Raw genomic sequence first — 13,413 nt, 5'->3', positions numbered from 1 at the left:
TTTTCATTTTCATCGTATATTTGAATTCAAAATGCACAGTTAACTAAGTGCTCGCAGATCTGAACATTAACATGTTGTCTTGATTCAAATAACTCAGATTACAAATAGAGGCTGGTCCTCCCATTTTGTTGAAAAGAACCGAGGACTAGAAACAAAAAGTGAAATTAGAACATAGAACAATACAGCGCAGAACAGGCCCTTTGGCCATCCATGTTGCGCCGATCTGTGAACTAATCTAAGCCCCTGCCCCTACACTATCCCATCATCATCCATATGCTTATCCAAGGACTGTTTAAATGCCCCTAATGTGGCTGAGTTAACTACATTGGCAGGCAGGGCATTCCAGACCCTTACCACTCTGAGTAAAGAACCTGCCTCTGACATCTGTCTTAAATCTATCACCCCTCAATTTGTAGCTATGCCCCCCTCGTACAAGCTGACGTCATCATCCTCGGAAAGAGACTCTCACTGTCCACCCCACCTAATCCTCTAATCATCATGTATGTCCTATTAAATCCTCACTTAGCCTTCTTCACTCCAATGAGAACAGACCCAAGTCCCTCAGCCTTTCTTCATAGTGCCTTCACTGCAGACCAGGTAACATCCTGGTAAATCTCCTCTGCACCTTCTCCAATGTTTCCACATCCTTCCTGTAATGGGGCGACCAGAATTGTACGCAATATTCCAAGCGAGGCCGCACTAGCATTTTGTCCAGTTGCAGCATGACATCACGGCTCCAGATCTCAAACTCTCTACCAATAAAACCTAACACACCGTACGCCGCCTTAACAGCAGAATCAACCTGGGTGGCAACTTTCAGGGATCTATGTACATGGACACCAAGATCCCTCTGCACACCCACACTACCGAGAATATTTCCATTGATCCGGTATTCTGCCTTCCTATTATTCCTCCCAAAGTGAATCACCTCACATTTATCCACACTGATCTCCATTTTCCACATTCCAGCCCAATTCTGCAGTTCACCCATGCTCCCTGCAACCTGCAACATTCTTCCACACTGTCCACCACTCCACCGACTTTAGTGTCATCTGCAAACTTACTAACCCATCCACCAATGCCTGTGTCCAAGTCATTTATAAAAATGACAAACAGCAGTGGTCCCAAAACAGATCCTTGAGGCACACCACTAGTAACCAGACTCCAGGCCGAATATTTTCCATCAACCACCACTCGCTGCCTTCTTGCAGAAAGCCAGTTTCTAATCCAAACTCTTGAATCTCCCTCAATCCCATGCCTCCGTATTTTCTCCAATAGCCTACCATGTGGAACCTTATCAAAGGCTTTACTGAAGTCCATTTACACCATGTCAACTGCCCTACCCTCATCCACATGCTTGGTCACCTTCTCAAAAAACTCAATGAGGTTTGTGAGACACGACCTGCCTTTGACGAAGCCAAGTTGACTATCTCCAATCAAATTGCTGCTTGCTAGATGATTATAAATCCCATCTCTTGTAATCCTTTCTAAAACTTTTCCAAATTGCCAGAGAAAGTCAAGAGATCTGGTAGCATCTATGAGAGAGAGAGAGAGAGAGAGAGAGAGAGAGAGAGAGAGAGAGAGAGAGAGAGAGAGAGAGAGAGAGAGAGAGAGAAACAGCATTAACGCTAACTCTGTGTGTCTCTCTACAGATGCTGCCAGACCAGCCGAGTTTCTCCCGAAATTTCAGTTTTTGTTTCAGATCTTCAGCATCTACAGCCCTTTGTTTTATTTTGAGGACTTCCTGTTTTAGGAAGATTCTGTTCAGCAAGGTTTAAGATAGATGGGATACAGACATGGGGGGGGTGGCGTTTATACAGCCTATCGGCATGGATGTGTCTCCTACAGAACAGCATGCATGGAACAAAAGATCAACTAAGGGGAGAAACCTTTCAGAAAAAGAGAAAGAATTTGGCCCTGTGGAGAAGACAGAACAAAAAGGCACAACCTTAGAAGTCAAGTTAATCGTGAAAGCAATTTCAGGAAACAATATTTCCACACAAAATATGGAAGGAAAGTACATTTTATTCTTTCATGGGCTATGAGCTTAGCTGACAATGCAAGCATTTACTGTCTACCCATAACGTTCCTTGAACTTCAATTCTGCATCTGATGCAGATACACAGAGTGTGGTTAACATTCCAGAATTTTGAACCAGTGACAGTAAGCAAGTGGTGATATGGGTGCAAGTCAAACAGTGCACGGCATTGAGGGGAACATGCAGTTGAAGCTCCCAGGTATCTGCTGTTCACTTTTCTTGATGGCAGAAATTGCAGGCTTCAAAAAGGTGCTACTGGAGGAAGTTCAGTAAGTTATTGCATTGAATCTTGTTGATGATACATATTTCAGCCACTGTCTTGATGGTAGGGAAAGTTAATATTTATGGTGAAGGCTGGTATGAGGTAGGCTGCTTTGCCCTGGATTGTGTCAAGTTTCTTCAGCAAAAACAGGGTGCTGGAAAAAATCCAGCAGGTCTGGCAGCATCTAAGAGACAGAAACAAAGTAAATCTGTCAAGTCCAGTAAGACATATCTAGGGAACAGAAAGGAGCTGGAAAATTATGGTTTTAATGAGAGTGACAGAGGGGGAGGATGGCTTGGTAAGTTTGGAGATGACACCAAAATTGATGGTACAGTGGACAGCGAAGGTGGTTATCTACAGTACAACTGAACCTTGATCAGATGGGCTGAGGAGTGGCAATGGAGTTCAGTTTAGATAAATGTGAAGTATTCCATTTTGGTTTGGCAAATCAGGGCAGGACTTATATTGACGCTACTGTCCTAGGGAATGCTACTGAACAAAGAGGCCTTGGGTGCAGGTTCATAGTTCTTTGAAAGTGAAGTCACAGGTAGAAAGGGTAGCGTAAGGCGGCACGTGGTACACTTGCCTTCATTGGTCAGTTCTTCGAGTGAGAAGGTTGAGATGTTATCTGCTGCACAGGACATTGGTTAGGTGACTTTTGGAATACTGTCTTCAATTCTGCTCTCCTTGCTACAGGAAAGATGTTGTTAAACTTTAAAGGGTTCAGAAAATATTTACAAGAATGTTGCCAGGGTTGGAGTTGTGGCAGCCTCCTGGCTACTGAAACACAGATAGATTGCTAACTTGGCCAAATAGCAAAGGATGCTGGGTACACTGGCCAAGTAAAACAGTGAAATCATAAAACCCACACACCAGACAGTGCAAATACAGCATCCATGTGCAAATGACATTAGCATAACGTAAAGGCAACAGCTAGCCTGGACAGACATATCTCCAACAACTTATCTACCAAACAAAGGAGGGCCCAAAAAGAAACTAACATACCATGCCATTCAAATGACTGACATTGTTTCAAACTATTAACAGAGTCTCCCTGATTGGTTAGAACTGGAGAAAGTTCCAGAAAACCCATCAAAAAGGTATAAAAACAGGGCTCACGTGCAGGTCATTTTTTGGACCCTCTTAGATCTTGTGAGGAGACCATCATGGCTGAAGCAGAGACCTGCTGACTATCCAGACAGAGAGGAGAGGAGAGAAAACAGCTTTGCAGTCCCACAGAGATACAGCAGCTGTGCGAATCTACAAGAGATTCAGGAAGCATCATAAACTTAAGGGGCTGAATAGGATTAGAGGTATTGTTTTGTACTAAAAACTATTGTAACTTGTTTCCTAAAAAGATTGGGACTGTTTTGGATTGGTACCGGCTTGTGTTTGTAGTCATTTGACTGCTTCGGTATTGTGGGACACCTGGACAAATTCATTCTAAATATTCCGGTTGTAGTTGTCTAACTTGTTTTAAGGAAGTACTAGATAACAGAGTTTAAGCTATAGCGATAGGCTGAATAGCCTGGGCTAATTCTCTAGAGTATCAGAGTCTGAAGGGTGACCTTATAGATGTTTATAAGACCATAGGGACACGGATACAGTGAATAGCCAAGGTACTTTTCCCAGGCTAGGGGAGTCCAAAACTAGATGGCATTGGTTTAAGGTGAGAGAGGAAAGATTTAAAAGGAACAACTTTTTCCACACAGAGGGTGGTGCGTGTTTGCAATGACCTGCCAGAGGAAGTGGAGGAGGCGGGAACAATTACAACATTTAAACGACATCTGGATGGATACATGAATAGGAAGGGTTTAAGAGGGATATGGGCCAAATGCTGACAAATGGGATTAGTCTAATTTAGGATATCTGGTTGGCATAGATGAGTTGGACAAGAGGATCTATTTCTGTGTTGTACATCTTTATGATTCTAGACAAGTGAAACAAAGAGTGAGCACACCCAGAGTGGTAATGATGGTAAAAGAGGGGCAGATATGGCAAGTAAGTGTAAATATTAACTGTCTGCTGACAGCAAAGTCAACAAGACACAAGTGAGGGAGGGTGGGAATGTAAGATAACTGGAGCACAGAGGTCATCCTCTGAAGTTGATTTCCACATTAAGATAACAAGGTGTGAAGCTGGGTGAACACAGCAGGCCAGGCAGCAGAGGAGCAGGAAAGCTGACGTTTCAGACCCAAAATGTCAGCTTTCCTGCTCCTCTGATGCTGCCTGGCCTGCTGTGTTCACCCCCAGCTTCACACCTTTGTTATCTCAGATTCTCCAGCATCGGCAGTTCCTACTATCTGAGTTGATTTCTACATTGATTTCAAGAGGCTGCAATATTGATGCCTAGAGACTGTAAAGTGTTGAAATGTTGTTGCTCCAGCTTGCACTATTCTTCATTGGAACACTGTGGCAGGCCAAGGATGGAAATGTCAGCATGGAAGCATAATGGTTTATTTAACGGCAAGCAATTGGAATGTCAAGATCATTCCTACAAACAGGGTGTTCCTCAAAGCAGCCACCCAGCTTCTAGTTGATCTCGTCAATGTATAGGTGACAACATCAAGAGCAGAAAATGAAGATTGAAAATAATACAATTAAAATGTTGCTTGACCTTGCTCCTCCTGAGTCAGGTGGATAAAAACCATAATTTTCCAGCTCCTATCACCCCAAAGAATCATCATACTGGGGTCAAAATGTTAACTCTGTTTCTTTGCCAAATGCTGCCAGAGTTTCTCCAACACTTAGATTTTATTTCTGAACACCAGATTCCACAGTATTTTGCTTATATTCAGGTTTTTAAGTATTGTTGGAACTCCACACACAGACAGGTGGAAAGCATTTCACTAAGCTCTGTTCTGCACCTTGTAAATTGTGGACTGAACGTGGGAAAATCAGGTAGTGAGTCAGTTGTGGCACAATTCCAAAGGCTCTGACCTTCTCTTGCGATCACAGTATCCATATGGCTGATTTCATTAAATTGCTGGTCAATGGTAACCCTCATAGGATTGCTGCATTTATGGGGTAAATAGCATCAGCCCAGGCCTGAGTGCTGACTAGGTCTTGCTGCATATGGACAGCTTCAGAATCTTAGAATCACAGCATTCCTATAATGCACAAAGAGGCCATTCACCCCATCAAGTCCTGCACCGACCCTCCAAACAGCATCCCACCCAAAGCCAGGCCCTATCCTCTCCCCATAACCCTGCATTTAGCACTGCTAATTCATCTGGCCTGCTGATCCCTGGACACTACAGGTCAATTTAGCGTGGCCGATCCACCTAACTTGACCATCTTCAGACTTGAGGAGGATATCGCATACACAGGGAGAACCTGAAAACTCCACACCATCACCTAAAGCTGGATATGAAAACAGATCCCTGGGGCCATGAGGCAGCAGTGCTAACCACTGAGCCATTGCATTTAGTACTAAGACAGATGGATGAAGTTGAGATACAGATCGACCATGGTGCATGTGAACTCGTTCACCCCGCTGCTCTATCCTGCAGGCTGAAAATAAGAATGGCCAGCATGCAAACTGAACCTGAATCATTTTGCCTGCTGGCTGTGACAATGTACTCAACAAGGCTAGAACTTTGGTGGTGTTGCACTTAGCAGCTCATTCACATACTACCCACCATTTTCAGAATGACAGTTCCTTCCCAACAACAGGTTTAATATTTTCATAAACAATGCTATTATCAGGTGGAGTAATATGACACCACACACATTTGTCACAGTATGCACCATACTCACTCTAGTAGTGTGGAAAAAGATTCACCTGCAAGAATATCCATAATGCTTACCAGAGTGGGAGCTGCTGTTGGGATGGGTTGTGAAGCAGCAACTGACATTGCATTAACTGGCGTGGCTGCAGGTTGAACTACTTTGGCTTGCAGTGGATGTCCTGGCCTGATTGAGGAGATGGTCATGGCTGGCTGAAACCACAGATGCCAGTTAATAGAACAAAACACATGCATTGGTCCACACAAGGCACCAGGTATCATGTGTGAATTTCTTGGTGCACTGAACCACACTTTCTAAGGAAATCTCGCCTCTAACTCTCCACAATTTTGAACTCCATGACGCTGCACCCTGGTTTCTTAATTAAATATTTTAATTCACCCATATACTCACTGACTTTATTTTAATATGAGCCACTTGGTCCAGGGTCCTCCAACACATTATGCTTTAAGTGGAGGCCATGCCAAAAACCAGCATATCAATGAGACTCAATCAGAGCTTCCCACATCAAATCAGAGGGGAAAGAGGAAGAAGTTTTCAGAATGCCAAGAAAGCAAAGTGACAATTTCTTGCTTGACCTGGCTTACTCAAAGATAAAAAAAAAGTCAACAGCTTTTGGGTAAATTCTGTCATGTGTAGCCAATTTAAATCACCAATTGTTGGGGAAGCAACAGTAACACAAATGCCAGATTTTAGTTCATACTCTTGATTGCTTCAACTCGATGGTCCACCCACTGGGGCTCTCCACCCTGGCTTCACAACTAAACCCTTTCAGTTTCTGATACTATGTTAGAGAAACCACTGCGGTACACGTGAGTAGTTCTAAATTGCAATCTCTTCTTCACACACAAGTTATCCAGCTCCCTCTTGCATTTACCATTATTCTCCAGAGTGAGCTAACAACAATCAAAATTAATTAAATCACAAGAATTTATAATCTCTCTCAATACCTCAAATCTGCAGGTTTATTACGGTTAAGATTCATCCCACAAGTTCCATGATCAGTGTTCCAAGGCCAGGAGGGGCATCAGAACATCCTTCCTTGTCCAAACCTATCTTACAATTCAAACCGGGACAGAACCAAAGCTTCACACTGATGGTGTTACCCAGCAGGATGACAAAACATCTGTGATCAAACACACTGGCTCGGTGAGCAAGTCTACAACCTCATCCTCAATCTGACCTACAAATCGTCTCAAAAACTTGAAACATCTGGGCAAAACAAAAAATTCTTTGAAAAACTGGAGCTCACTAGTGTCCCAAGAACTGACACAGAAACCTTCTGTTGTAACAGAAAGTGATCGTATAATCTCACTGATTGGAGGTAGCTATCAAGCTGAATATCAAATACATGCAGTCCCACCCTGCATCCCTGTACAGTGTACACACCAATTCAACACTGACCAACAAAATAATAGAGGTTTGGTCAAGTGACACCCTGGACATTATAAATCCAGGCCACTGATGTATTTTCCATCTTGGCTTTTTACCTAATTGACAGCACATGTACTTCTCAAATTCCTACACTCAGCTGAGCAATGTAGGACCACCAGTTGTCTGTTAGAATTTGTGCAGTTCAAGTAAGTAAACATGTGGTTTTTCATCAGGATTTATGCGGAAAATAATGCAAAAAAGATATTTATTATTTCCAACAACAACCAAATTGAAAACTCTTTTCTGAAGAACATTAGAGAAATGAAGTCATGGTCATTTAACCCATCAAGCCAACTCTGCCTTTCAATATTTCAGAGTAGTCGTAGTTAGATTGCCCTGTGGCCCCTTTTTGACAACAGTGGCTGCCAAACTCTGATTTACATTTCCAGTATCTCGGCTACTTCAACAGTTTCTGTGAAAAGGTACATCCATCAAGTGAGCATGATGCTTGGGAGCCACATGTAGTATACCAGGAGACAAGGTAGGAATGGGTCAGGTAAGTGACAACATGCTTGGTAGGTGGTGGGGCAGGAGTCCCAGGGATAGAGTGTGGGATAGAGGGCATTGAGCATATATGGAAGGTGGGGGAAGATTACTTTGTTGGTCACTTTAATACTTAATCAGGGCACTATAGCTTTTTAATTACCCAACTTCTCCTGGGAACAGTATTTCCTTAACAGTGGCACAACTCTCCAATTTAAATGGATACCGTGAAAGGGTCCCAAATGTGAGAGCATTACCCATTGGAAATTTCAATTTCCCAGGGAATTTGCTTTAAGTCCGCTTTTTGGGGATTCCGCAAGGTCCCAGCACTCAACTCCCATCTACGTTGTAGAAAAGATGATCTGGATAGTGGAAAATCTGGGCTGATCTGATTGGGACTTCACCCACTTCCCTGCCTGACCCCCTCAACTCCCTTCCAAATGAAATATTTTGCAACTCAGCTTTGAACATATTCCATAACCCAGCCTCAACTACTGTCAATGGCATAAAGTTGTAAAAGCAGTCGCATCGTCGTATAAGTAAGTGGCTAAAGATAGTAAATACACTGGTACTAATTTTCAAAGAGTCTTTAAATTCTACAAAACTTCCCAACAATTAGAAAACTGACAATGTAACACCCCTGTTCAAATTGGAAGGGAGTCAAGACAGAAAACTAAAGGAAAACCGAAAGAACTGCAGATGCTGTAAATCAGAAACAAAAACAAATTGCTGGAGAAGCTCAACGGGTCTGGCAGCATCTGTGAAGAGAAATCAGAGTTAATGTTGAGGCCAATGCCCCTTCCTCAGAACCCGTTTTAAGGACCATTAACTCAGATTTCTCTTCACAGATACCACCAGACCCACTGAGCTTTTATGGGAAACGAAAGATTGGTTAGTTTAAGATCAGTCATCAGGAAAATGTTAGAGTCTATTATAAAGAATGCATAGGTGATCATTGCAACAGTATTGCTTCAAGAAGAAGAAATCATGCCTGGTCAATTTATGAGGATTCTTTTAGTTTGTTACATGCAGGATTGATAAAGAGAAACTAGCAGATTTCCAAATGGCATTTAGTAAGGTACTGAACACAAGGCTACTAAATAAGTACTCTTGATATTAAAGGCAGTATATTTGCATGAATAACAAAGTGTGAAGCTGGATGAACACAGCAGGCCAAGCAGCATCTCAGGAGCACAAAAGCTGACGTTTCGGGCCTAGATCCTTCATCAGAGAGGGGGATGGGGTGAGGGCATGGATAGAGGATTAGCCAAATAATAGAAGACAGAGGTAGGATGGGGTCAGGTGCATTTTCAGTAAGGCAAACTTACTGAAACTTCACTGAACTAGTGAAGTGTTACAGGGATCAGCACTGGGGCTATAATTATTCACAATTTACATCAATAATTTGCATGTCAGAGATAAATATACAATTACCAAGTTTGTGGATGACACAAAAATAAGCAGGAAGACAAGTGTTGAGGATGCTACAGTCTACTGAGGCACACAGATAGATGAACTCAGTGAGCAAAAGCTTTGCAGACTGAACATAATGTTGGAATGCGTGGTTATGCAGTTTGGCAAGAAAAATAGAAGAAACAAATATTATTTGGAGCGAGAGAGCAAGAGACAGCCCAGAGCAATGTGGGGCCCTCGTATGATAACTTATTGTGATTCATAGACACATTCAGCTGGTAATAAGAAAGGCAAATTAAACATTGGTCTTCATTTCAAAGGGAATAGAGGAGCCACACAAGGTATAAGTCTGACCACATCTGGAATAATGTGAACATTTTTTGTCCCATTTCCTAAGGAAAAACACACTGGTACTGGAGGTAGCCCAGAGAAGGTTTACAAGTTTGGTCTGTCTTTTGAGGAGAAATTCACTAGGTTAGGTTTGTATTCATTGGAGTTTCAAAAAAAAAAATAAGAGGAGAACTTATTGAAACATTTAAGATTCTTCAGGGGCTTGACAGGGTGAATGCAGAGTGGTTCTATTCCATGGTGGAAATGTCGAGTACCCAAGAACATAATCTCACAGTAAGGGATCACCCATTTTAACAGAGATGGGAGGGAATTTTTTCTCTCAGAGGGTAGTAACTCTGGAATTCCTTACCACAGAGGGCTTTCGATGCTTCAAACTTAAGGAGATCCAAGGCTGAGAGAGTCAAATTTTTCCAAGAGTAAGAGAATCAGGGTTATCGGAAAAGGTAATAAATTGGGTTGAGAATTGTCAAAAATCGACAAGAGTATCATTAAATCTATTGTGCTATTCAATGTGTCAATGGCCAAATTTTGCTTCTAGTTTTTGTTTTGTCTTGCATTCATCAGGACAAAAACCAACAGTACCAAATCTTAAAGGGAACAACAATTTATTATGCTCGAGAAGATGGTACTGACTGGTTGTTAAGTGGGCTGAAAGTGACAGTCAGTACCCTTTTCTCATACAGCAGAAATTGTTCCTTTTAACAGCGTGTTCAACACAACCTTCTTCTGATGCCTTCTCCGTTTGTAGTTTGCAACACTCTCAAACACCCAAATTTAACAAAACCTTCCCATTTGTATGTTTTACAGCAGCTACAATGTACAAACACAAATCCTACTCCTAGTGGCTTGCAGTGCAACATGTAAAAAAAACACTTTTCCTAGCTACAGTTTAACATCAAAACTCAGTTTTCTTTTCTCCTCCATCAGAAATTTTCAGAAGGTGATAAGGATAGTTTGCCTCCAACCAACAAGAACTATATAGTCATTCAAAAAAAAACCAAGGCAAGTAGGTTGCTCTGGTAACCATCTTAACATCAATTCTCTCATCTGCAGGCAGATTTTACACCTTAGGCACTGGAATCAAACAGAAAGGCAACTGAAGAGGGAGCTCCTTAACCATATGTCAATCAGCTTTGCAGGAAAAACAATTGACAACTGAACAAAGCTGATCTGTTTGGGAAGGTTCTTAAGATTTTTCAAAAATCATGCGTCAAATGGTCTTTCATCACCTGGGTTCAAAGCACAAAGCCTGGGGATGGATACAAGTCCAACTCCAACAGCGAAATAAAAATGAAAAGGCTCATGACGAAGAGACACAAGCAATGAGGGCTCAAAACCTTTAATACACAAGACGAAGCAGCTCATAAATCGTCAACTAAAAGTTTTCCATAAGTGTTGCGCAGGGTCTCAATACAAAGCAAACCAAAAGAGCAAATTACTGCAGATGCTGGAATCTGTAGTGAAAACAACAAATGCTGAGATCACAGCGGGTCAGACATCATCTATGGAGAGACAGCAAGCTAACATTTCAAGTCTTGACAACTCTCCTGAGCAGAAGTGTGGAGGGAGCAGGTTTTACGCTATAGTTGGAGGGGGTTTGGGTGGAGCAGGGTGCTGGAGGAGAAAAGATGTTAATAGTTCAGATTAAGTGATTGGAATGTGTGCAAAAATGATCCTGATCTTCCCGTAGCTGGTCATTTTAACACAGCATCCTGCTCTCATGCCCACTTGCCTGTCCTCGGCTTGCTTCAGTGATCCAGTGAATCACAGAGCAAACTCAAGGAACAGCATCTCATCTTCAGACTAGTCACTTGATAGCCTTCGGGAGTTAAATATTGAGTTCAACACCTTCAAATTGTAAACCTACTCCCATTTCTTCCCTTTCTTTTATCTTTACTTGTTACATTCTTTGACACCATGTCCTCTCTGCTCTCATCCCACCCCTTTGGGAGACGGTAGGAACTGCTGATGCTGGAGTCAGAGATAACACAGTGTGGAACTGGATGAACACAGCAAGCCAGGCAGCATCAGAGGAGCAGGAAGGCTGACGTTTCGGGTCTGGACCCTTCTTCAGATATGGGTCCAGACCCAAAACGTCAGCCTTCCTACTCCTCTGAAGCTGCCTGGCCTGCTGCATTCATCCAGATCTACACCTTGTCCACCCCATTGGGGCTGTCTTCTTTTTCAAGTCTGACACTTGGACACATCATTGATCTGCAATTCTCATTTTCCGATCACTTAATCTGAATTATCAGCATCTTTTCTCCCCCCAGCACTCTGGACCCCACCACTGCCACAACCATCCTCTCCCAACTACAGTATAAATGCTGCCCCCTCCACATTTCACTTCAGCTGTTATGAAGAGTCATCTAGACTCGAAGCAATGTCTTGCTTTTTCTCCATGGATGCTGTCTGATCCACTGTGATCTCCAGTATTTGTTGTTTTCAAACCACAAGTAATACTGCTAAACCTATCTAATTCTGTATTGGTCCAGCTATGTGCCTTAATGCAAATCCAGTGAGGTCACTCAGACTGTCCTCAAAATGGCAGCAGGACACACACTGTAACTAGTCTTTCAGTTACTAATGTGTGTGAACACAACAAAATTTCTTCAAATATTAAACAGGTCAAATTGTTGGTTCTCAACTTTCTAAACCTGAGCAAATACAACCTAAGATGATGCAACCCATCCTTGTAACTTACCGCTGTAAGGCCCAGTATCATTCTTATTAATCTCCTCTTCATCCATTCCAAGACCAATACACCCTTCTTAAAAAGTCTAGGAGAAACTGCCTGCTCTTCAGCAAACTTGTGGCATGGGATCTTTTCCAATATCTGAATAAAGTTTAATATTTCACTCCAAAAAAAACAATATTACTCAGCATGCGGGACTCCCTCAGTTCAGAAATGGGACGTTAGTTTAGATTATGGGCTCTATTCTCAGAATGGGTTTTGCTGTCAGTATTTACTGGGCTAATAATCCCGAGTTCTGGTTTACTGATCCAGAGATGGCTTCAAATCAGACCACAGTAATTAGACACCTTGTATTGTTAAAATTAGTCTGGAATGTTAGAAGCCATTACATAATTAGTAAAACCATTTAGGTTTGCAGATCATTTCTGAAGGGGGGCCCAGGCCCAAAATGTCAGCATTCCTGCTCCTCTGATGCTGCCTGGCCTGCTGTGTTCACCCAGCTCTACACCTTGTTATCTTAGGTTTGCAGACCTTCTGGGGTTTGGCCTCTATGGGACTACAGATCCACTGTGATGCAACACACACTGAACTGTCCACATGAAATGGCAGAGGAAGCCACTCAATTGCACGAAACCACTTGATTAGCACCACATCCACAATGTTCAGTTACTCCCTCCACCACCAACACTCAGTCGCAGCAATGTGCACCACCTACCAGATGCACTGCTAAAATTCAAAAGATCCACAGGCAGCACCTTCCAAGCCCACGACCACTTCCATCTAGAAGGACGACAGCAGCAGAGATCCGGGAACACCGCCAACTTCAAATTCCCCTCCAAGCCACTCACCATCCTGACTTAGAACTATATCGCTGTTCTCTCAGTGTCAGTCAAAATTCTGGAATTCCCTCCCTAATAACATTGTGGGCCTTCCTACAACACATACTTCCCAGTCAGTATGGTGAGTAGCTTGGGAGGGAAACTTCAGGTG

At 42.6% G+C, this 13,413-nt stretch overlaps 1 protein-coding gene across 6 annotated transcripts in view; it reads right to left on the bottom strand.

Moving 5' to 3' along the window:
• The window catches only part of LOC125460101 (transcription initiation factor TFIID subunit 4-like), a 445,881-nt gene that overhangs the window by 396,008 nt on the left and 36,460 nt on the right, over positions 1-13,413 (bottom strand). For all 6 annotated transcript variants that reach the window (XM_059651796.1, XM_059651795.1, XM_048547209.2 and 3 more), the window contains exon 3: positions 6,110-6,241. In XM_059651796.1, coding sequence (XP_059507779.1) covers positions 6,110-6,241 — 132 coding nt within the window. The remainder of the gene's footprint in view (positions 1-6,109; positions 6,242-13,413) is intronic.

The sequence above is a fragment of the Stegostoma tigrinum genome, chromosome 16 (assembly GCF_030684315.1).
Source record: "Stegostoma tigrinum isolate sSteTig4 chromosome 16, sSteTig4.hap1, whole genome shotgun sequence".
NCBI lineage: Eukaryota > Metazoa > Chordata > Chondrichthyes > Orectolobiformes > Stegostomatidae > Stegostoma > Stegostoma tigrinum.
The sequence above is the reverse complement of the archived record's forward strand: the minus strand, read 5'-3'. Positions and strand labels throughout refer to the sequence as shown.